At 39.8% G+C, this 24827-nt stretch overlaps 1 protein-coding gene across 2 annotated transcripts in view; it reads left to right on the forward strand.

The window, feature by feature from the left end:
- The window catches only part of Moe (moesin), a 124684-nt gene that overhangs the window by 18629 nt on the left and 81228 nt on the right, over window positions 1-24827 (forward strand). For both annotated transcript variants that reach the window (XM_083123987.1, XM_083123988.1), the window contains exon 2: window positions 7358-7409. In XM_083123987.1, the coding sequence (XP_082980113.1) occupies window positions 7398-7409 (12 nt within the window). In that variant the 5' untranslated portion in view covers window positions 7358-7397. The remainder of the gene's footprint in view (window positions 1-7357; window positions 7410-24827) is intronic.

The raw sequence follows: 24827 nt of genomic DNA on the forward strand, positions 1-24827 counted from the left end.
TACACATTTTGAAATGTGATCTTAAAAAAGAATTAAAAAAATAATTTATGAAAATACAAGATTGGATTAAAAGTAATTCATTCTTACACTGTGTGGCCTCCTAAAGTACACTCTACTATTAACAGCATGAATAACTATGCGATAAAATCTAATACATGGCCACCATATCCCTGCAGATTTTAAAATTCGGCTGGCAGCAGTGCAGAAATTTACAATTATTATTAGTGTTTTATGATAAATATACAGGAATCGCACAAAAATTTTAAAAAAATACATACTGCGCTTGTTATTTTTAAAGTAAAGTTTCCTTACGCAAACTCAATTTTTTTAAAACAAATAGAACTGAATTTGAAAATTCAGGTGCTGTGACAACTGAACACCCTGGGTATTTTTCTACCGATCTGTACATGTGTGTTCGGTTTCATAAGTAGAACTTGAAAGTTTTTAATGGGGTCAGGCTGCTGAAGCAATATTTTGAATGTCATTACTGGTGCAAAGTAATTAATTTTCGGGGGGGTAGGGTAAGTCAAGTCCGTGAAGGGGTTCTAACCCCCTTTGGTGTGCCTAAGGTGCTTGCACATGTGTTTGTGCATAAGTGTAGGAAATGTGTGAAGAAAATTAAATGCTACCTACTCAAATGAAATCCAGCAAGATTTTCAGTCAGTCATTCCATGTCAAGTGAACCAATGAAAAACACCTGACCATCTCTGATTTTATTCATACTTAGTTGTTGTGAAGTACTACCTAAGATTTGTGTCTGTTGTAGTTCTCCAGTTAGAACCCTGTGAAATATGGAAAAAAGCATAATTTTCGGCACACATGCACTCACAAAAGAACTCTTAACTCAAGCTAGAATTGACGAAGGTTGGGATAAGAACCAAATTGTTCACAGCGTCTGATTCGAAGTCAGAGAAGGAAACAAAAGTTTGTATTCTGTTCACTCTGCTAACAGAACATCCATTTTCTCATTATAAAGGCTCTGGTTCAAGTACATGTAGAGCTTCTTTGTTTCTTCTATCCCAAACTGAAGAATATTTTCTTCGGGAGGTCAACCCAAGGTGTTGAAAACATGCAGAGATGCAATTGCATCTGTTGATATAGATTGCAATCTTTTTGTGATGTACACCTTTGCATTGTTAATGAAGTTTCCTCTAACAGTCTGAAACTCTTGCTCTCCATTTTGAATATTTGTGAGCTGCACATCTGTGATCTGCCCTGAAATGGATACATGGTCCAAGAAATCTTGTTCGCTTGGTCCAACATTAGATTCCAGGACAGCCAAAACTGAAATACAGTGTTCAATTCTTATTTTCAGAGATGAAATCAAAAGATTCTTATTTCGTAGTGCCACGCTTAAAGGGTTCAATTTCCTGTAGAAATACAAAAGGAAGTACAGAAGCTTAACATATTTAAATTGCTTCAAACTTTTCAGCAAACCCTTAGCTTTAGCGCCATCATTGTCTTTTCCATGGGCCACCGGTTCAAGATGGGTCACAACAGCTTTCCATGATTGCAAGAGAGCTCTTACAGCACTTTCTTCGCTGGCTAACCACCTAATAGTGTGGATATCACTTAGTTTTAGAATTTCTTCTCCTAGAACTTCTGCCGTTTCTCTCAAGAGGTGAAGTCTTTTAGCAGAGCCATGATAAAACTGAAAAATATTCCTAATCACGGAATCAAATGCTCTAAGATATTCAACTTCACGACATGCATCCAAAACAGCTAACTGCAAACGGTGTGCAAGGCAGTGAATATTTATCATTTTATTACAAATAGCTTTCATTTGCACAGCCAATCCTGATTTGTGCCCGACCATATTTGCTGCACCTTCAGTACCCAAGCCTACAATGTAACATTTGTTTCTGTATTTATTTGAACCTATTGCCTTATACAAATAATCAGTTATGGCTGTGAAGTAACCAGCAGAAGAAGAGTTTGGAAGATCTGCTTGTATTACTAAAATGTCCTCTTTGATGTAACCATCATTTGCATCCACATTTGCATGCTCGACTGATGATCTATCTATGGATCCATCAATCAGAAGACTGTTGTATGTACTTTTCTTTATTTTCTCCACTAGATCTAACTTCAAAGTTTCAGCTATGAAATGAATAAATTCTCTGCATTGCTTTTCATTACCATACTTAGGTAGAACACTCACACTTAATTTTCCTGCCAAACACAGCAGATCTACAAAGTCTTTAAATGTCTTCTCATGTTTAGCTATATAGTCAACAAAGACTGGACTCTGAAGCGTGCGAGAGCAGTTCACAACGGTGAAAATGGGGTTTTTCCACGCACAAGGAAGGACCCATGGTTGGACCACGGTCTGCTCTACTCTACCACTCCCTTCCCCACCTCAAGTCTGCATGGTTCAAGATGCACACACACTTTCTGCAGTGTCATCATTTTGAAACAACTTGGAGAAAAAGCAAAGCAGGGAAAATGGGTTGGGTTGGGTTGTATGTGCATCCAAAGTGGTAGCGTCCCAAGAGTTGCGGAACTGTTGTGCCGAATAGATGGTGTCGGTGTTGAGTGGACATGGGATTTTCAATCGGCTCGCTTTCCAAAACCATGTACGAACATTGGATTGAGATGTTCGGGCGTGTTTGACACACAGTTGAAACAACAAAATTTTAGACGCCAGCCCCAAATTTTGGTCGCCGATGGCGACCTGCCGACCGGAAATTTCGTGCCCTTCTATACTATCTACCCTAAGGTTAGATGCAAGACTTTTGAGTTTTGAAGTGAAACTTCTAGGATTCATGCATTTGCAGACATGGATACAGATAAATAAAACTCAGTAAACTAGTTCCCAACACAAAAAATTGCCAAATGTTCAAGATAAATGCTGTTTCACTGCCAATTTCATGTAGGTTCTCAGGTCATAAGTGTTATATATTGGATGTCTGCTTTTTCTTTGAGCTTGATACACAGTCTAGATCATACATTGTAGTAAATTAGCACTTCTCCCAAATTTGGTTTTTGTCTCGAGTAGTTTTTGGACATTCTGGTTTTTAGATATTAGTGAAAATGTATGAAGTCAGCATTTTTATCAAATTTCATATTTTTTAGCAGTACTAGCAGTTTGCATGTGATGACCAGTTTTGACATTCAAATATTGTAGGCTAGTTGGGATAAATTTATTTCAATTAGAACTGCTGCTTGCTATTTCTTCAATTCTAGATATGTAGATTTATTAATTTTGAAATCTCAGGGTATCTTGTGGTGTATCTTCTCATGTCTCGGTCAGCTAGTCAAGTAGATCATATAATTACCTTGTATTAAGGCAGGGGTTCCCAAACCTTTTTTGTTTTGTTTCATGGCCCCCTTGGTGTTTCAAGATTTTTCCACAGCGCCCAAGTCACAATGTAGGCAATGCTCAGTTAGTGTGATTAGGTTGCTTGCCGTAAGTTAAAAAATTTCAGAAACATTTTACATGTAAAAAGTACTAAATAAGCACATATTTGGAACAATCATATCATTGATTGAATATATTGGAACATTTTGCGGTGCCACTGTATTATGGTATTAATTTAGTAGTCCTATCAGTGCATCAAATTTTGAGATCAAGACAACATGTCACTGAAGGGGCAGATACAATCAGCAAATATGTGAAATATTTTTTTCATGTATGCTGGTTAGTACTGTAACTGTATTTATCACATACTTTAAAGCATAAAGAAAGAAAGGACCGAAGATTGGTGCCCATACTGTGCACTGGCAGATTTAATGATTTGGTCATGAAGGCATGTATCCCTCCCACAAGGGATGACTAACAGTCTCAGTAGTGGCAACCCAGAAATTGACTCCCAAGATATTTCTCGATTAAAGTGCCTCAAAGAAGGATGCAATGAAAGGTTGTGTGTAAATTTTCGTTGTTGGAGAGACAACAGAAGTATTCTAGAAGGTCAAATTCTTCCTGTTTCAATATTTTTGCCAGAGGGATTGTGAATTCTCAAGCTTCTCTCTTTTTGTACAAATAATTGTAGAATGAGATCAAAGAACTGTACATGGTCTCACTTTGTGATCAAAAGGTCCCAGAATCAATTCCTGGTGGAGGTACACTGCACAGGATTTGGATTTCACGTTTAACTAAATATACAGTCCTGATTAGCCTATCTAGCCACAACTTAGCAATAAAAGCAATCACTTCTATTGTGTGTGCGGTATCACGTGTGTTATGTAGAAAAGTTATATATACTTCCAGTGTTACATCTTGTGTGCTTACATCCTATTCTGTGCCCAATGCAGATCTGCCTATGAAGCTGTGAAATTAGCATTCTGCTGTTATTGGAGTGATGAATCTTTGTGTATTCTGTCTCATACATTCTTACATTGTGTACGTACTTAGAGGCTTGCCACCTAAAATAACATGTTACAGTGTATGCATCAAAGCCTCCACCTTCTGCTTTTCATCTTTTGACTTCCAAATTTTTCTTGACGAATGTTTTTTGATCTGACGTCAGCAGAGAGGACATGGGGGAGTCCCATTCAAGTTATGCAACAGTGGTCCACTTCCACCACACAACATCCTTGAATGTGGTTCAGTTCTTGAATATTCAAACATGAGGAAAAGGATTAGAAGTTGTATAAGTTCTCTTGGGATATATCACCTGTGAACCTGGTTGATCCAAATTTACATGTTTCATAAATAAGCAAAAATGGTGTACATTTTGAGTCCATGCACTATTCTTTCTGCAAAATATCCGCTCACTCTATTAGTACCATTTTATGCAGGCTTTGGGCGGGGGGGGGGGGGGGCGACGTCAGGGCGGCAAAAGTGGTTGTGTTTTGCAGTTTCATTTTATGCAAGCCACATTTTCTGTTCGTAAGGAAATAGTGGGGATAGTCAAACGGTAACAGTGCTGCCCCCTTGCCTCTTTTTCTCAGTGATTTATTCTATGTATCGGCGAGTGCAGAGAAAAGATGGAAAAACTTGGCTGGACTGCTCATCCCATCAACTGCTGGACGGGACATGTAACTTCCATGGGCAGTTAATTCACAAAAAAATTGCAAGCGGGTATCATTTAAAGAGGAGCTTTCATTTACGACTTTGGTTTTTCCCCCAAGCTCTTTACTGTTTCATTTGAAAAATATGATTTTTTTTTTCAAACTTTCAAAGGGGCTGCAGTCAATCAGCCCCTTCCCTTGCGCACGTCTGTGATTACAGGTCACTCTGCATACTTTAAATCCAAAATCTTGAAAATGACCGTTAAAATGTTATTTTTTGGAGTCATCATATGCATAGTCTACATTCAGTGTGTAATAGGATAATATTTGGTCTAAATAAGTAAAAGTGTTTGACTTCCAGAGCCGTTGTAGTTTCCGGTATAAATTCTCCTCTTTCACCTAGGCTGTTCACCACTGGTGGAAGTTTGCGACTTTGTTGGTCACGTGCAGGGTTGTCTTCCATACGCGTTACAGCAGGTTCTCGAAACAATCAATAAGATCATATTCTTGAAATCTACGCGCCCTCTTGTAATATTGAAGGCCGGGAATAACGCTCGCCGTACTTTAGGCCAGATAACAGCATATAAACTGTTCGGTGTCTAGGCTTAATCATTTCATTTTGACCGTGACAATACTCACTCTTGCATGGAAAGTCCTCGCAACTGGACACAAGTAATCAAACAGAGCGGTTGGCAAAGGGATGTATAAATCGATCGACGGCTAAATGCATAAATGGGTCCATTAACCGCCAGACACATGCATAAAAGTAGTCTTGAAAGAAACTTTTTATACTAGGATGGCATAGGACCAACCAACACCTTGCAACGAAGTGGTCTCTGGTTCGATCACCAGTGGGGCACATTGCAAAATAGTTCGAATTCCACTTTAAACGGCAGGCATGCATAAGCATGCTCGTAAAATCGACTTTATTCAAAACAACCTTTGTGGTCTTAATTGAGCCGTGGTAGTCTAGTCAGTAGGGTGTCTGTCTGCCACGCGGGAGACCCACGGTGATCTATGGTCGGAATTTTTCCGACCTTGTCCACGCAAAAAGCGGCTCCGGGACTCACCCAGCCTCAAATCAATGAGTACCTGAGGGCAACCTTGAGGGGTAAAGGCGACCGGAGCGTGGTTCTGATCACATCATCTCCGAATTGCCGAGATCGAGAATGTGTTGGTCCCTACTCCCACATCCCCTAAATGTGCCTTCATGGCACGGTGCAATATGAACGGGGAACTTTGCCCCCCCCCCCCACCCTTTTTGTGGTATTAATTTCTTCTTTCTACAACAGAGCCTGCTGTTTTTGACATTGTTGTCAATCCATGGAGCGAATGATGGTGCAGAGCGAGGTAAAAGGCGAATATGCTAACTAAATTGTTTTTAATGGATTTTTATCGTAAACCTTGTTGTTTTATAGCGATATATTGAATGTTCGAAGTGCTCCAAATGGCAAGCATTAAACCTCAATGAATGAACTAGTATGTTGGGTCAGCGATTAGCACGAATACGGCAAGGTGCATGGTGTATTGTACGACAGTTACTGAGCCAATCATGACATTCGTATAGTTGCCGACAAGAATGAAAAACCCATTATGACTGTACATTCAAGTTCAAAGACACGTTGATCCGTCGCTGTTTTCATTTCTTTACATTTACTTTGGGGGTGTTTTTTTTATTGGTGGTGTTCAAGAAGGTAAACCTCTGCATTTTTGTCTTCTTGATCCTCACATTGCTGAAAGCAAATCTACAGGACGATTTGGGTACATGCTCCTTTTAACCTGACTACAGCTTGAACTATTGAGTCACTGGTGTACTGGTCTACGAAGTTATTATTTTTTTTTTTTTTAAATGCCACTTTTCAATCATGACAATGAGGAAGTGTCGTTAATGGAATTACACGAACATTCGCGCCCAGGTCAGGGAAACCTTTGGTGGCAGTTATAGAGTCGATCGGTCAGTGAGGAGGCATCAGTACCCAACGCGGTTGCATATGAGATCCGAACCACGGACTTCCCAGCGGAAATCAAACCACGCCGACCTCGTGGCGGAATGGCTATCACAACGGGCTACGACGCCAGGTGTCCCGGCCTGGACATGGGTGTTTTTTGTCAGCAGTGTCCGTCCCTTCATAAATTTCATCATATCACTCATATTCATCGTCGCTATTACCCAAAAGTGGCAGAAAAGTGAAGTAAAATAAACCAAAGAAATCAAACCAGAATCCTTTTCTTACAATGTGATGCATTTCACTAGACTATAATTTCGCGTAATCATAATGTTATTGGGAAATAACCTAGCGAACGAACGAATCTGTTTTACTTCTGAATACACTCTTGTTATATTTCATGCCTTTCTAATATTTATAGTTCTTTGCTTTGATCGTATTTTTACGTTTATTTCCAGGTAGATTTTTCTTGAAGGAAGTAACACAACAGCCACCAAGATGCCTAAGTCGGTGAGTACCCTTTACGTCTGTAGCTAGTATAGATGGAAATTACTGTATTCACCTCAATCTATTTGACCCGTTGGAACGTGTCCAGTTGTTCAAATATGCCCTTTCGATTATGACGACATAGTTTGATTAGAACTGATGAGTTGCGTGATATCACACAATCTTATCAGCTGTTTTTTCTTGCTTTTTTTGTAAATAACTAATATTTGTGTCGGCATTGTCTTTAATACGTGACAGTTGAGCATTAAAGAAGAAAAATAATGACATCATTCTAGTTTCGTGTCTTGTTGATGGTTTTGTTCTGAATGTTGCAAGTTGTCCATCAACATGCGTTTCAGGAAAAGCTGCCCGCCACACTTGGCGACAAGCTTCTCTCTCTCTCGCAAGGAAATTGGTTTAGGAACACGCTGTGTTTTTCTACCCACTTATGGCATCATTGCGTAAGAATGTGGTCGAACATTGCGAGCAGCAGTATTCGGAATTTTCTAACCGGATGTGACAAAGATAACCTTAGAGTTAAGGTGTGTAATTTAAGTGTGCCCTCGTGTATATAAATTGTATTTTTGTCTTATCTTCACACGTAACAATGAAAGTATACAATGAGCAAACTCATTTATAATGTATATTTTTCAAATAATTGTAACAGATGAATTGCACTGAAATAGAGAAGTAGTATGTTTGTATTCACATAATGGGGAAAATAAACCTTAATATAATTCTAGGCTGTTCGGGGAAAAAGCATAAGTAAATGCAATTTTACAGCAGACGAAGTTATTTATGTTTATGCTATTAGTAGCAAACATTACAGACATGATATACATATTTGATCATCACCTGATTAAGTCGTGGATGTCGTATTGTTTGTTCCATCATTCATTGTCTTTGTTGCTATTAACTCAAGAGGTAGAAAAGCGACGGAAAATAACAAGTGATAAGGTATGCTATGCATGTAACTATTATTGTTGCTTTAACTATTCATCGGTTCATATTTCATTTTTGCGGCATTTAACCTAAAGCGGTGAAAGAGCGACAACATAGAAATGTAAACCATTTATTTTTCTATAAATGTCAAACCTCACCGCATTTCATTTTTGAATCTCAATCCTCTTTAGTAAACGATTGATTTACTGAAGCCTTGAGTAAAGAATTGTAATGGTGTTCAGTTAGGATTTGTTTAAATCTAAGAGCAAGTTTATATGAAGCCACAATCAAAGTGTGAATTGGGATGAGATTTGTCTTCTGCAACGTCTCATACTGGGCACTCTGGTGTAACCCGTCCTATCTCTAACAAAGTTGCTTCAAAAGTAGTTGTGGATCGCCTCGTGATATTCGGGCGCAGGTAGACATTTCGAAAAGCAGTGTGCACGCTTACAAGTTTGACTTCTTAGGGAGACGCCAACTAGACTACAATGAATCCAGACATCTGGGCTGTAATAATGGATTGTTTGAATCAATCTTGCCTTCGGGGGCAGTAGACTTCTCAATAATTGTGTTTCGACATTTGTTTTAACTCTGGGTGCAGAATGTTCAGTGTGAGCCGCTCTGGAAAAAAAAGCACGCATGCGCTGCATCCTTCATACGATTGCAAATTACAATTGTCTTTGCCTAAAAGGGTCATAAATGCGAGTTCTTGCACTCTAATTAATTTTTTGGCATGAATGGTTAGTCTTAGGGACGCACTGTCATTGTAAAATTATTCATCGCGTAGTTTACAATATTTACAAGCATTTTTGATGAAAGTTCCATCTGTCTTTTTTGTTGTTATTGGGTTGCTGTTGGGTTAATCACGGCGATGAGGATGAACTGAGGAAATAGAAGATGCAGATTGAAACTACCATCCTTCACCTAGTATGCGAATGTTTCATCGAGAATCGAACCCGGGACTGCTTGCACCAAAGGCGAGTGTTCTAACTCTAACCATTCATCTATTCTGTTTCCAGCTTTAAAACGAAGTAGGTGTGGCCAATAAGTTACCGAAATTTGTATTAATGCGCGTGGTGCCCACTTTCTATTCGCCAGCACTTGCCCCTCCCTCCCAGCGCACGTGTTAGCTTCAGTGTCAGTATTTTCCACAACGTTTCGAAATTAGAGTGACTTTTAAAAATGTGCAAATATTGGTTTTTAAAATGAACACTGTTGTAAATACGAGAGATGAAGAAATATATAATAAAATAGAGGTAAACACTTACCAACGATGTCAGTTCTCGTCAATGATAATATACCATGTAAGAAGAATTCACACAGCTGGCCGTTGTAGCGGAGTGGTTATCACTGCGCGCTACGACGGCAGGAGTCCTGAGTTTGAATCTTGGCCTGGGCATGGATGTTCTTTGTGAGTGTTATTTCATCAATTTCACCATATCATCACTCATCCTCATCCTCGCGATTAGCCAAGTGTGGCAGAAATGCGAAGTAAAATAAACTAAATGAATCATGCAATAATTTAACCAGCGCAGACAAACTCGTATCCATGGGGAAAAAACTTCCACTTTCCTGCTGACGGCAGCAAGTACAAAATCGGCTAAAATGTGCCATCCGCGTTTTTGTAGGCTGAATTTCCTTGAGGACCGCATAAATTCTTGTTTGTAAGACACCTGTTCAGAAGTTAACGATTCAACACAATACTCTGGATTCACCGCAATTTTGAATGTTCAAGGTTTCAAATGTAGATGTTTTGTAACACTTGCTGTTGAAGGCACATCAACATTCAATGATACTTACAACCTATAAACACTACTCAAAATCTCGAGAACCACCACCACACGGCAACGGAGAGGAGGGCAGGTTTTGCAGGGTCGAGGGGAGGAAAGCTATAAATAGCCGTGTGCTTGAGGGTAGTGTTTCGGAAGATTCTTGACCACGAGAAGTAGTGTCTCCAACTATGCTATTTTTTCCCTTATGAATTAGATACAAGAAATGTGAAGGTATTATTACGTACACGCGTATTGGAACATTAATAAAACTTTGCAGTTGCGAAGTTGGCTATATAGCAATTAGATACGATAACAGCTTTGGAATATTACCGAATTGTAACGATGTTTCTATAAAGGTCGGGTAGCAACACTGAATGCCACAGTTTACCCATCTGTAACGCCAAAAGCTTGTGTCCCCGCCCTCTACAAATTCCTTCTTGGAAACAGTTGCCAGTGTATGCATCTGGCATTTTTCTTTGACAAGCTGGGGGAATTCAGGTTCCTGAAATCTGAGCATGTTTTATGTGGGAAGTAAGGAAAGGAAGCATAGGTGGATCATTTAATAAATGCTAAACTAATATTCCGTACGATTTTAAGCATCACTGGTTGTATTTGCACCAAGCAATTTGGCTTTCTCAAAGGTTTCGCTACAATCTTTTGCAGTGTGTTGATTTTACCATTCTAGATAAAACGCATGAAGTTGAAAGTAGTGTGTGCGTGTTTGTGGTATATACATCAACACGTGTGTAATCTAGAGATTCCCTTGTCAGTCACAGTCAGTCTAAATCATGTTTTCTGATTCTGTCTAGTCCGGCGTTTCAAGATTATAGAATTTACTTAATATTGTGAATTTGCAACACTGCACAACACAGAGTGACGGACAAGTAGCGGGAATTTTGTTAATTTGAATGAGTGAATGTCACCGTAGGTGCTTTACTAAACAATGGTTATGAATTCATAAGCAAGGATAAGGCTAGTAAATGCTTTGAACAGCATACAATGCTGTATTACTCTAGTTTCAAGACGGCATTGAATGGACTATCTATCAGGGTGCAAAAGGTCTGCGGAGGGACTACTGCCAGAATCCACCAATAGGGCTGCACTGGCTTTCTCTAGAACACGTGCTTTTGTTTACATCCACTTCGTAGTGGAAAAAAATGGACTTTAAGCAGATCGTCTCTGAGTGTGCCTGTTAAGTTTCATATAAAAATTAAAGCATATGAAATTTAGAACCTTTACACGTGGGTGGAAAGGTCAAGAGTTGCTCGATCTTGCACGTGATTGAGACAAAACTAAGACTTTGCTTGCTGAGACAATAAACCGTCTGGTTTAGCAAGGCCAGAGAATTAGTGTTACGCTGGGTGGGGCGAGACAGGATTTTTGCTTTGAATACCATGGGATGAGAATTGATACACATGCCACACACACACACACACGATAACACTTAGCGATAATTCTGTACGAATTAAGATCGGAATGTTATCGGGATCCTGGTGCTAATCCTTCCCAATCTCTAAAAGTCTAAAAGTGGAATTGAGCAAACCAAAAATTTCGCATAGGATGCTTTCCCCCCTGAAACTGTGAAGCTATTATCCGGCAGCCGGTAACTACTTATAATAGTGACGCATGCGGTGGGAGGTATTTTCAGCACTTCTTGCCGCGTGTTTCCTCCTGAGAGTTTCCGGGTAGCCTGCTTTTATGACGTCATCTGCGAATTGAGGGACTTAGCTGCCGTGTAGCGAGAGTATTTCTGGTCCTAACATTTCATCTTTGGCAGCGTGTGAAGTGGGACGCAGGTCATGGAAGAGTTTCTTTGATGTTAGCACTGATGCATCTCCAGAGAAACGATCATCTGAGCAGATTATCTTCAGACGATCCTAACTCTTTCCCAAGACTACAGACGCTTTTAATGCAGGTTCTTCCAAGTAAATGCAGTTTGTCTGCGCGAGGCAAAGCCGAAGCCTGACCCCCCGCCCCCCATGACCAATATTTCTGAGTTGAATTTCAGAGGTCTGAAGAAACGTGGGCTATTTGTTTCTCAGTCTGAAGGATAAAGAGTCGTAATAAGCAGAAAGTGCCGAAAACTATGGACGACACACCTATGAGGAATTTGTAACTTTTTTCGTTTCTAAAGCATCTCCAGTGTTTACAGAACTGTTTTTAATTCCCCGTATGCCACTTATCAAACCGGTATTTCTTAATTAAATTGGATCACAATTTCTAGCAATTTTATGAAAATATGTGATTGATTTTACATTGTTTTTAGCACAAAAACATATGTGCCGGTATATATCAAATAATGTTACATAAGAACTATTGTAGCATGAGTTGAGTCGTCTTGGATATTTTCATGTTAAAACAGTTTATCGTATTTTTGTGCACTTGATCAATAATTCCCACGTAGCTTAACGATTAACATACTTGCCTTAAACGTGAGGGGTCAAGGTTCGATTTCCCAGGTTAATTGAGCGTCGTGTGAACAAATGGAGAACTTCAGAAGTGACCGTGGCCCGAGCGAGGTCTAGAAGACCAAAAATTAAGAGCGATGAAATTCGATTCTCAGACAATATTATGTCACTCAGCGAACAACCACCTAACACGCCGACCAATGGCTGCGTGCCCCCGTGTCACCAATTTGCCATTCCTCCTAACTTTGCCAGAGGAAGAAAAGCAATACAGATCAACTCGAATATAGAATAAAATATGCTGCATCTATGGACCAACTGTGAACAGTGGGGTGTTTTTAATACAAAAGGGGGAAAAAATATTCCTTCTTTTTTAGAAACTAATATCTGCATACTTTGAAGAGTGATTCTGCGTCAGTTCAAGATCGAATTTTTCGACCTATTATTGGTGCTGTATCGTACGAACCACAAGCTAACGAGGCTCTAGCGATTGGGACCATAGCTTGGACAATAATGTGTGTCGTTTTGTTTTATTCTTCCGCTTCTTCCCAACGACCCTTTATTCATATTAGATAGACGCTTTTTAGGCCAGCCTGGTCAGGCATGTTACCCTGCCCCCGTGTCAGGGCAACAGTGTCCCCCCCCCCTAGATTATTAAGTCTGTAAAAATATGTATGTGCGATTAGTGTAAATCTATTTATTACGCATTTTTTTAGGTTCGTATATTCCATGTATAGAAATAAACCATGTAGCGCTCTGTTCTTTCTTCGTGTTTCAAACGTTCAAGGAAAAGGCGGGCAGTTTAGCTGTTAAAGATTAAAAAATTTTGAAAGAAGGGCCGTTGGCAACAGACGCCAACCAAACACATATAAACTCCCAGATGCGAGTGGGGTAGGTCAAGGTCGGCTGTTGGAACTGTGACTTGAAAGGGAGAGGCTGTTTCGCTTCGGTCAGCTCGGATCGAAGGACAGATCTCCCGCAACGGATGCTCTACGAGATTGGATTGCCGGGCAAGCTAGTGCCTTGATGTCCAATTTACAGGTAAAAAGGTAGTTTGTACTGGATGTTATTTTGAAGTAATTACGGTGCGCCGGGCAGCCTAGTGCCTTGTCACTGTGGAGTGTTGAAAAATGTACACGTCGGGCGACCTCGCGCCTCTTAAGACGTTTCTCGGGGTAACGCGAGTCTACCTTGTGACAACGTACTCCCGGTGTAATTCATGAAATGTAAAGCATCCAGGTACAAACAATAGAGATTTCCAACATGAAAATTAGAGTTTTGGCCCGATAATTAGAGAAATGAATGTTCGGATATGATTTGTATATAATTAAATTTTCGTTAATTAAACTTTAGAAAATATCCAAAATTTCTGTTTTTAATTTCACAGTTGCTGGACAAGGTAATTTATCCCCTATAACAATAAGGTTTCGTAAAGGTTATCCGTTCTCTCTTTGAACTTGTCACAAGGTAGACAATCCAATCTCTTAGAGCATCCGTTGCGGGAGATCTGTCCTCCGATCCGAGCTGACCAAAGCGAAACAGCCTCTTCCTTTCAAGTCACAGTTCCAACAGCCGACCTCTCCCACTCTCATCTGGAAGTTTATATATGTTTGGTTGGCGTCTATTGCCAACGGCCCTTCTTTCAAAATTTTTAATCTTTAACAGCTAGACTGCCCGCCTTTTCCTTGAACGTTTGAAACACGAAGAAAGAACAGAGCTCTACATGGTTTCTATACATGGAATATAGGAACCTAAAAAAATGCATAATAAATAGATTTACACTAATCACACATATTTTTACACTTAATTATCTAGTTGATTAACATATTAATGAATATTTCAATAAGGAAAAAAACACTGTTGCCCTGACACGGGGGCAGGGTAACAGGCACCACTGGAATTATGACGTATAGTTCAAAGGCGTAATTTTCCCCGTACTTAATCGGATACTCTATGGTCTCTGCAGTGTTAGAAAGCTGACTTGAGGACGGGACATGTTAATATTAGTGGATTTTTTTTTTGTTTCTATATTTGACCGATGGAATAAAACCTAAGTGAAGTCATCGTTGTCTCCTCATGGCATTGCCACATAGAAGTGACTAGTGACTGTGCTACTCGCTGTGGTGACCAAGGACTCGTGCAGACACAATGTAGCTGTTCGTGAATGGAGGATAGTCCACATCGAAAGCCTTGTTTCCAACACTTGTCATTTTCTTAGCCGCTATTATGTGATTATGGCTCGTTCCAAACACTAGTGGTGTAACTGATTTGACGAAAGGTCCCGTTCGAGCAAGCAGAATCGTCTCGATGAGCCATAAGTGTGAGGAAAACGACGTAAAATAACGTAATTCGTTCATTCGAGCAAGCAGAACATCCTTCTCTGTGATTTTGGGATTTCAGAATTATCGGCTGTCGGCAGACTAGTTACATTTCGAAGAAGAATGGAAAGTGGCTAAACGTAAAATATATCATAACTTAATATGACATTATGTTTTGGCACAAACTGGCGAACATGCATGCTCGACCAGGACTCGAACCGGTTTACCGTGCTATTGTTCCATCATCCGTGTAAAAAAGAGCGGGCGAATCCAGGGCTCAGTCCATAGTGTAATTGTAAGGTATGCCAGAGACCCAGATTCGAGTCCTGGTAAAACCGGCATTTTTTTTACCAAGTTTCTGCAATGGGTCATGTACATGTTGCAGAACAGATCTTCTCAGCCCATTGCCGACCTGCTGGCCCAGCGCGTTGATTTTGTCACGGAAGGTTTCGGGTTAGAATTCCGGCCTGGTCATGTTCAGTGCTCGAAAAATCTTCTTCAGAGCTAGGCGCCAGCTCTGAAAAAGAGGCGCCAGGAAACCACGCCAGGTGGATACTATAAGAAGCTGAGCCAGCCCCTGTGGCGGAGTGGTTAGCACATCGCGCTACGACGCTAGGGGTCCCGGTTTCGAATCCTGGACTGGGCTTGGATGTTTCTGAGTGTTCATCAATTTAATCATACCATCATTCATTACCATCTTCGCAAATTAGCCAAAAGTGGTACAAAAAGCGAAGTAAAATAAAGCAAATCAATCTATAAAAAGCTGAGCATCATCCTATTCAAAACATCGCTAAATCATGTGAGAAAGCGGGGAGGGGGGGGGGGTTGGGGACGAAGAGTAAGAAATTGTTACTGATTTGAATGGAATGTTCACAACGTTGATAAAAAAAAATCACTTGCTAGCTTACACTGTACTGCAAGTTGAACTTAGAATCTTCAAAGTTTCGTACATTGAAACTTAAGAAACGGCAATATTGCAGCAAGAGATCACAGTCGCCAAGATGAAATTTTTAGTCGCCATGACGACCGGGATTTTTCGAGCCCTGCTCATGTTCCGTTTTAAGTATCCATCCCAGCACCGCAATTATCCTAAAGAGGCAGAAAGCTACGCGAGTTATAAAATATATGGAAACACAGTCATCGAACGAGTTTGTGAGTAAAGTATTTCCCGTTCTAGTAGATTTCTGCACTGTATCGCGTTTAAAAAAGCGTCCGTAGAATAGATTTCCAGTCTTGAGAAACTAGGAAATAAGATTATATCATACTAGTGGAAGGAACAGCTTCAAAATGTTTAATGAGCTGTAATTTTTCAAGGCTCTGTTGCGTCACCTTCGTTGTCTCCGTTTGTCATTGTGATTTATGATGTAGACACGTTGTGTTACGTAAAAACTTTTATAAACTTAGGCTGCGGAAAGAGTGCGTAATGGAGATGGGATATGTACGAGAGGGAATTGGAATCCTGATACTCGTGTCCTACAGACATCAGAAGTTAATAATATAATTGTACGTGTTTTTCCATACTGAAAAAGGCCATTTTCTTAAAGCAAAGAAGGGCGTCATTTTAAGGACCAGGAAAAAAGTTTTGAAGCCCAAGATTTGTATTGTATTTTTATTGCTGTGTGATTATTACCGCCACAGAACTAAGTGTGTTCTCTAACTCTCTCACCATCTTAATTTCTTCTGTTAAGTTCAATCTGAAGCAAAAATAGACTGTGAAGTTAGTATTTTCCAAGATGTCACATTTGATCAGTTAAAGAGCAAAGCAAAACAGTACGTGTCATCGTCTGCTTTTGTTAAGAGTTAGCCCACAGTAAGACCAGTAACACATTTTTGTTCATTTCTGTACTAGCTCTTCACATTTCTATAATTTTTATTTAACTCTGTGTTTTTTTTACTCAAACGCGATGGTTCCAACTTTTTAAGTTTCATAATATATCGATCATGAAAATAGGCTAATATTTCCCTTCTTATATAAGAAGGGAAATTGTATTAAGTATATCGGTCTCCTTGTTGGTGAAGTGCAATTGTAGGAGTCCCGGGTTCAATATTCAGTGGAGGCATATTGCCCAGTGGTTTGAATTCCACTTTTTAAGTGCAGGACCAGCCGCGATTGGTACATGTGAATGTGAGCGTACAGTTGACTTAATAATACTCTTTTGAGTGCCTTGTTACATTTACAATCTACACTACATGCTTTTTGAAGAACATTGTGTGCATACTTAACAGTCGTAAATAGCATAGTTGTTCCTGCATCATTAACGTGTTCTTTGTTATTGGTGGTGAATGTGGGTACCGGAATCTGAAGTGAAAAGAGATCCTATTTTTCACTGTTACAATGTAGAACTGATAGCCTCCCCCTACTATACCATGCTTCTGGGAAGATAGTAACCGGCAGTGTGCTCGAATACTTTTCATACATCGCGTACTCGAACCGTTCTCGCGTCAGAGGTTGATGGAACTTCCAGTTAATTTCCTGTTTTCTTCATTTTGCTTCCGTCGAGCTCCCTATTGAACACCCGTGTCATGGGAAATTGGAAGCGAATTTGCTACAGATTTCGATCAAGGTTGAGCTCTCATTTCATTTTCAGAACAAGGGTGCTCTTGATTTGGGAGGGACAGGCGAGCAATAGAGGCTTGGGATCCACGCGAATTTTCCTTGTTGAAGAGCCTGCCGTATTTTACCTTGCCGGTTAGTAAGCCAACGAGGGTACTGTCAAAATGGCTGTGGTATTTTTCATTAATAAGGTGCCCCTTCGAACAATGCAAGTAAAGAAAAACCGTTGGTTGTAGTAGAAATTCATAGCAACAGGACACTTTTTCTAAAGTACGTGCACTGTGTACAAGTCTTCCGTGTATAAAGAAAATTAAACCTTCGACAAAATGTTCGAAAGGCATATTGGGCACTATTTACTTCTGTCTATTGGACAATTTACAGTTCTTGAGGATAATGAGTGGAGTAGTTAACTATTACGGCATTGTAATAATGATGCATAAGTTTTAAATATAATAGAAGTACACTATGAAGTACCGGTATTTTATTGTTTAGAATCACTCATTTCATACAAACCCTGAACATGTATTTCCGATTTTCATTAACAAATCACATTTCTAATAAAAGTAATAATTGTGAAATTATTGTTTTGCGAACGAAGCGACCAAGGAAGTTTTGTCTCAATATATTTCTTTCCAATGTGACAATGTTAATTTAATTGTACGCCATTATTTTCGCAGGGATTGGCATTTAATTTTTCTCATTTTGCTGGTTTGATGTCCCCTTAGCCTCGTCGCCTCGGGTGATCTCGCCATTTCTGTGTGAACGCTATGAATAGAAAGGTGCTGATAAGGCGCATCCTAATTTTGCCCGGTGTCCTGCTTGGCCAGTGCGGCCCCGAATTTTCCATATTTTCACTATTTTCTTAAGATTTCAATATGAATATTTGTAAGTGCCTGCAGTGCTTCATAAGCAGTCATTAGCTTCTTGATATTCCTCTTTCTAATTTGGTTCTTTGTTTAGAATTTTTATATTGCTGCACTGTATTCCATTACATGCATGTTCACGAACAATGTAATAATTGGAACTAAAGGAAAATAAAGGCAGCAGCCTACATAGCCTACATAGCCATGACCTCAAAACGTATGTCATCCCAAGGGAGAGGAGAGTCCAAGCAAATAGGGCTACCAGAGTCAAAATAGTAAGTTCTTTCCCAACCACTGGCAGAATCAGTAAGAATTTCACCTAAAAATGGGAGAAGTGGAGGTCTTTCGAAACGAAGTGTTAGAATAGGGAAGGATATACTGTTGATCAATAGATAATATCCTGTTGAGATGCATGTTAACATGGATGTATTCTTGAGAACTGTTTGCTTGAACAACCCTATCTTCTCGATAAAGGTAAAACTTGTTTTCATCCATGTGGTAGTCAATATTTATTCTGAAAATCCATATCGCATGTGGATATTGGTCACATGTGCAGGCAGTGAGGATGAGAAAGAAGGGGATAGTAACTAGTCTAAGCATATGAAGGCGGCTTATTGTGATGTTACATAAAACAAGGAAACATTATTCCTCGGTGGGGTTTATAAATCTTGTACTGCATGTGCCATTAATTGTTTTCCGATGACTTTACATCAAAATTGGAAGAAATTAGATGGAAATGACAAATTTCGTAAAGTAAGAAGCTGGAAGCTTGTATGAAGCTGGAAAACCAAGGGGTCTTGGGTTTGATTTCAATTGGAAGCACATTGTACGTTAGTTCGAATCCCATTTTAAACTGTGGTCGAGTTACGATTTAGCTTATCAAGGTTCTTGTAGTATCTGAATTTTATTCCTCGTTCCTTTCTATTGACATCCAGAACATTGCATTGCATTGACATGCTTGAACAGACAGGAATCAAGTGGGCTCTGGCTCGGACGTTCAAGGTGCATTTCAGTCATTGTATTGCTAAATTTTCCACGTGTGAAAGTATTTTCACCAGCCTATTCATTCATCCATTCATGGCTTTGCTCAACGGACAGGCAGGCTTTCACTGCAACCTCTAGTCTTTCCGATCTCATACCTTCATATAAGCGTAAGATATACTTAATTTAATGTCAGCTGATATCTCCTTCCCCCGTGCTCTCGGCGCATTTTTTAGCAGGCATTCTCCAACCAATTTTATTCCCCCTCCCTCTACCCTTTTTTCACAAACTCTTTCCAGTAGTTTTGTTACTTTGCGAGTCCATTCTTCACTATAACCGTACTCCGAAAGCTTCTAGCCTCTTTTCCTATACTTCTTCGTAGCGTGCAGGTTTCCGCGCCATACAGTGACATTGCTATCCTTATTGACTTTACGGCTGCAGCCCAGTTACTACTAATGATAAATTCCAAATTCCTAAAATTAGGTAGCCTATTAGTAGTTTCCGTAACGGACCTTTCATACCTTATAGAACAATATATTGACTCGCGGTGCAGGTTACGCCTTCAGAAACTAGTATGTTGATCATACCACGATTTAGCATATGCACAGCAATAGGTTTGGAAGGAGACTTATTCTTTGGTGTGTACTTCCATCAAGGTAAAGATGATTGAGATTAATTACAGGTCAATCAGCCAGCCTCCGTGGCGCTACAACGCCAGGCGTCCCGGGTTCGAATCCTGGCATGGGCATGAGTGTTCTTTGTGGGTGCCCCTTTATCAATTTCATCATCATTCATCATCTTCGAAGTTAGCCAAAAGTGACAGAAAACTGAAGTAAAATAAACAAATTCATAAAAAATATAGGTCAATCAGTTTGTGGGAATTACGTTTCGTCCTAGACAATGCTGCTTTCTGAATCTTCGCGGATAAAGAATGCTTCACTCCGCTTATTCGTTGTGTAGTTTCTCGGCTGTTGAAAGGTTCCCTATCTTAATCCACTTCCAGCATTGTTTATATGCAGACTGTTGGAGACTAAACATGCCCCTCTTCATATCGGCAATCTCGTTCAAGTGGCGAGAAGGCGATCTGGTGAACACGATTGCCAACATATTGTCCTACTTTTATGAACAGTATTTTAGGCCGTGTTGAATTTTGAAATCGTTCTTCACTCTGTCCAGGAATAAATATTATAAGCTTTAAAAAGGTATTTACGAAAGAACTACTTTCATTGACACGTCATGCCAGAGAAAGAAAGTTGATAAAAAGAAGAAAGCTTTACTTCTTAAAAGGATTTTGTTTATTCAGAAGCAAAAATGTTCATAACTTTTAAAACGTAAGTGACAACTGACAGGTGTCTTTTGGGAAAATGAGTTGTGGAATCATATGTTAGTTCCTGTGTAGACGTTTCGAGTGTCATATCAACATTCGACGTTCCCTACACCAGTGGAATATGGTACTGCGACCAATAACTTATGGATTGGGACGACTTCATTTACTTTCAATATAATCGTTATAACCTTGACGTGCCCGAAACTGCACAGGTAACGTGTACTTTTAGTGCAAAAACAAACAGTTGCAAGGTTGGCAGTCTTTATTCACCTCCGAGATCTTCATAAAATGTTTTACTGCTTTCAAGAGCATGTTGGCGAACAATTTATAATCAGCAATTTTAAAGCGTTGGTAATCAGACTAGCTTGCCTCGTCGGTTTATTAGTTAGCACTGCACAGGGAAGATCCTGACATCGAATTCCAGACGGTGCTCGGATCATTATGGTTTTCCTTCATCAGTTCATTCTTACCAAAATGAAATGAGTAGAATAGAATATAGTGGTACGTTTTTTTAACGTTTTTCTTTTCAAATCACGTGTGTGATATACTCTCCCGTGTAACGTAGCTTTCACGTAATACAACTGCTTTATCCCCAAGGATGTAATAAGAATAGCTATACTTAATTGTAGAGTTTCTTTAGCGTGCATGTAATGATTGGCAAAGAGCCTTGATCTTTTGAACTGTAAAACACCAGCAAAAAAGAGCCTTTCCTCACTATGGAATAATGCGTGGGTTGTAGGGAAACCGTTGGTGCTTTTCGAGGTTTTTGAAAGAATATTTTCCAGTTGGTGACAATGACTTCGTCGGGAAAGGTACTGTGCCTCCTCTTTTCATATTTACCGAGATTTTTTTATAGCAGTGTCGGTAGCAACAAAATCGTCTAGGTTGTGAATCGAAGCTGGGTTACAAAGTGTCCTTCAAGACTTGCTGGAGATGGTTCGACATGCATGGTTGACGGTTTCGCTGGTGCAGTTTAGTAAACTTTTAATTGTGATGGACCGTTATTTCTGTGTCCATTTTGTTCTGCCGTTCGGTTTGGGTTGTACTTCCGACTCACGTCCTTCCCCGCCTACTTTTTAATTAAGACCATCTTGCTTTATTGGATAATAAGAGTATGTGGTTAAAAGGCGCAATGAAACTGCCGCAACTCAATGTTTGAGTAGGCATATTTGTGTTCCACAAGCTAGAAAATGGCCGATTTGTGTACCGAGATTATGAGTGAGAAGATCGAGTGTCCTCGAAACAAGCAGTGGGGCACCATAATCTCAGCTCCCAACTTCTCAAGCGAAAATGGGCTGAACGGTTTTAATATTTGTTACTGGCCACCAATGCTGAGAGCATGGACGTCCGCAGGATTTTTTCCAGGAAGGGGCAAGGAAGGTATTTTTTTCCAGGGGGCAAACAAGGCACATTTTCGCCAATAATAGTATTGTTCCCTCCAAAAACATTGCTTAAATTTGAATTTATCATATTCATACAATAATTAATAAATATTGTTGTGGCTGAAATGAAATTATATGTCAAAAATATATAATTTTTGGTTGACTTTTCATTTTCCAGCCCCCCCCCCCCCCTTGCCCGCCCTTCCGGACGCCCATGGCTGAGAGTAAAGTGGATAATAATTGTAATATTTTCCGTTGCAATCCACTTCCTGCAGAGAAAATAATTGGGTCAGTTACGTTGTGATCTGATCACTAACGCATCGCCCTCCGGGATCGAAATAGGATCCTTTGATTACAAGGCGTTAAGTGATCGACTTTCGATCTCACCGTCTAAGTTCCCGAATTCGAGTCCCGGCATGGGTGTTCTTTGTGAGTGCCTCTTCAAGTTCACGTATTCACTACTCATTGTTGCGATTAGCCAAAAGTGGCAAAATAGGAAAGTGAAGTTTCAGCCACCTTGCTGGACGAGTGCGTTGAGTGCGATTCACAAAATCGCCATTTCATCCTCAGACTCATCAGTCATAAAGTGTAAGAAAAGGCGACGTAAAAGAAAACACGAACACAAAAAATAGATCCCGGTTTTTTGATAAAATGTCCCAATGTCCCGAATTTACCCCAAATGTCCCGCTTTTTAAGTGTTCTTTCTTAAAAATCTATGGGTGACTGATTTGATTGTTTTGTTTGTAGTATAACCATGTAACACGCATGGTTGCTAATCCATGAAACTGGTGGGGGACAAACTGTCCAACAACCGCAGCAAAGTTTTGTCCCTTGCTCCGCAACGTAGGACAATTAGCAACAGCCGGTCCATCCTAGATCAGTTCGCGGTTGCATGCATACTGCTGCGGTGGGTGGTTGATAGTGTTCGTACACTTGCCTCTGTACTTCGGCAGTTTGTTTCCTTATGCGTCGAAAAAAAAACTGGATTGCGATCAGAGGCGGGGGTTGGTGGGGTTATAACCTCCCTCCCCCTTGGTCCAGTATTTCAAAAAAATAGAGGCAGGAAAACAAGGTCTCACTACCATAAAGAAACACGTAATCCCCCTTTTTTTTTTTGGAAATCCTGGTTGACGCAACTGATTGCGATAAAGATGTACCTCCCTGTGATACAAGTTTCATTCTTATTAATGAAGATTAAGAAGCTTCTAACCGTGTGTGTACAAAGAGTGTAAAGCAAGTGTATCAATGTGAATGTACATTGTATAAAACACACCGTATTATTAATTTCGTCTACCCTGTACAACTGTGTAATTTTTAGTTTAAAGTGGAATTTGTGTTTTCAGGTTCAAATATATTATATGGTTAGCTATATCTGTATATATATTATATACGTACACATATAATTGATTCATTTTTAAAGTCCCGGGTTTTTACAAAATGTCTCAGGTTTTTTATGTAAAAGTTTGGAAATTTCCCAGTTTTTCTTTTTTCGCAAATATGTGAACTCTTGTCTGGTGCTGCCAAAGTGATACATGGAATTTTTAGATATTTTTCTTGTGGCCAATGGAAATAGCCATGCAGCAGCATATCTAGATAATGCACCAGGTGCAGTAAGCCCGTGGCCAACCTGTTTAAAGATAGAGCTTGTGTGATGTAGAGTTGAATGGACCTTGAAAGAAGGCGGCCATTCGTGATCCGCCTCAGGCATTGCCAGCATGAATCAGCGTTAACGCACTCCAGGACGAGTCGTGAAGTCGTCAGTTGATTATGAGTAGGTAGGAGTAGGAGTGTGCAGCTAGTGCGAGAACGTTGAAATTTACGAGATGATAATGCTGTTCACTTTCACCAAGTAGTTGTATTCATGTAGCAAATGGAATGAATTTTGTGCTCGCAAAACTAGAGCGTGAACTAGTGAAGTGAAACATCTCCCTTTTTACATCTGGTGTAATAAATGTAACTGTAATCGAAAAGTGTTACGGTACGGAAGGACAATGTATTTTCCACGAAGTTTAGGTTACGTTGCTTTTCTGCCTCCCTAGGACATTCGATCGATAGAGATAGAACTATGACAAACACAAAGGAGTCCCGGCAAAGTCATAATCTCCCCTTTTGCCTGGCATTCCTGGTTGGGGGGGGGGAGAAAATCCGAGCATGGCAAAATATAAAACGGACTAAAAAAATACTTCCACTCCTTACAAAAATCTTGGACACGCTGCTGTGGGTGTGCCCAGCGTGTCTTCCCGTATCTCCGAATGGCCCAGAGGCGCATTTATATCAGACGTCACACTTTAGTAAAATTTTCGGCGGAAGGAGAATTCCCGTTTGGCCGAATCCCATTTGGCCGAAAGTTTGAAGGATGGGAATTTTCAGGAGTTCGAGGCCAAAGTGCTTCTTTCATTTTTGTAAACAACCAGAAAAAAAAAACTACTAGTAAATATAACAACACTAAAAATGAAAAACTTGGAAAGAAATACTTTGAAAACAGCAATATTTACTTTGAGGAATAGTTTTCTTCCGCAGCTGTTTTAACCTGTCTAATCGAAAACACTCCAAAATACCACTTTTGATACGTCACCACACTTGTCACTAGAACGTTTTGCACAAACTCTTTCTTGAATTAGTGCAGTTTACAGCATGGTAGTTTTCCAACCATGCCTTCTCATATTTCTGAGGCTTAAAATGATCAATTGATGGGCCATCTTAAAATTATGTTCCCGATCACTTGAGACCAGAAGTACACATATTTGATCGTATTAAGCTCACTGGAGTGATTGCCAAATTACATAAATTAATTTAAACGAAACTAAAGTAGAAGGTATTAGCATTTTAGCAGAAGTTATACTCTTTAACGAGTGAAACGCCGTATATCCTCGACTACAGCCCTAAATAAGATTGGAG

Source organism: Lepisma saccharinum, chromosome 6 (assembly GCF_977018435.1).
Source record: "Lepisma saccharinum chromosome 6, izLepSacc3.1, whole genome shotgun sequence".
Taxonomy (NCBI): Eukaryota; Metazoa; Arthropoda; class Insecta; order Zygentoma; family Lepismatidae; genus Lepisma; species Lepisma saccharinum.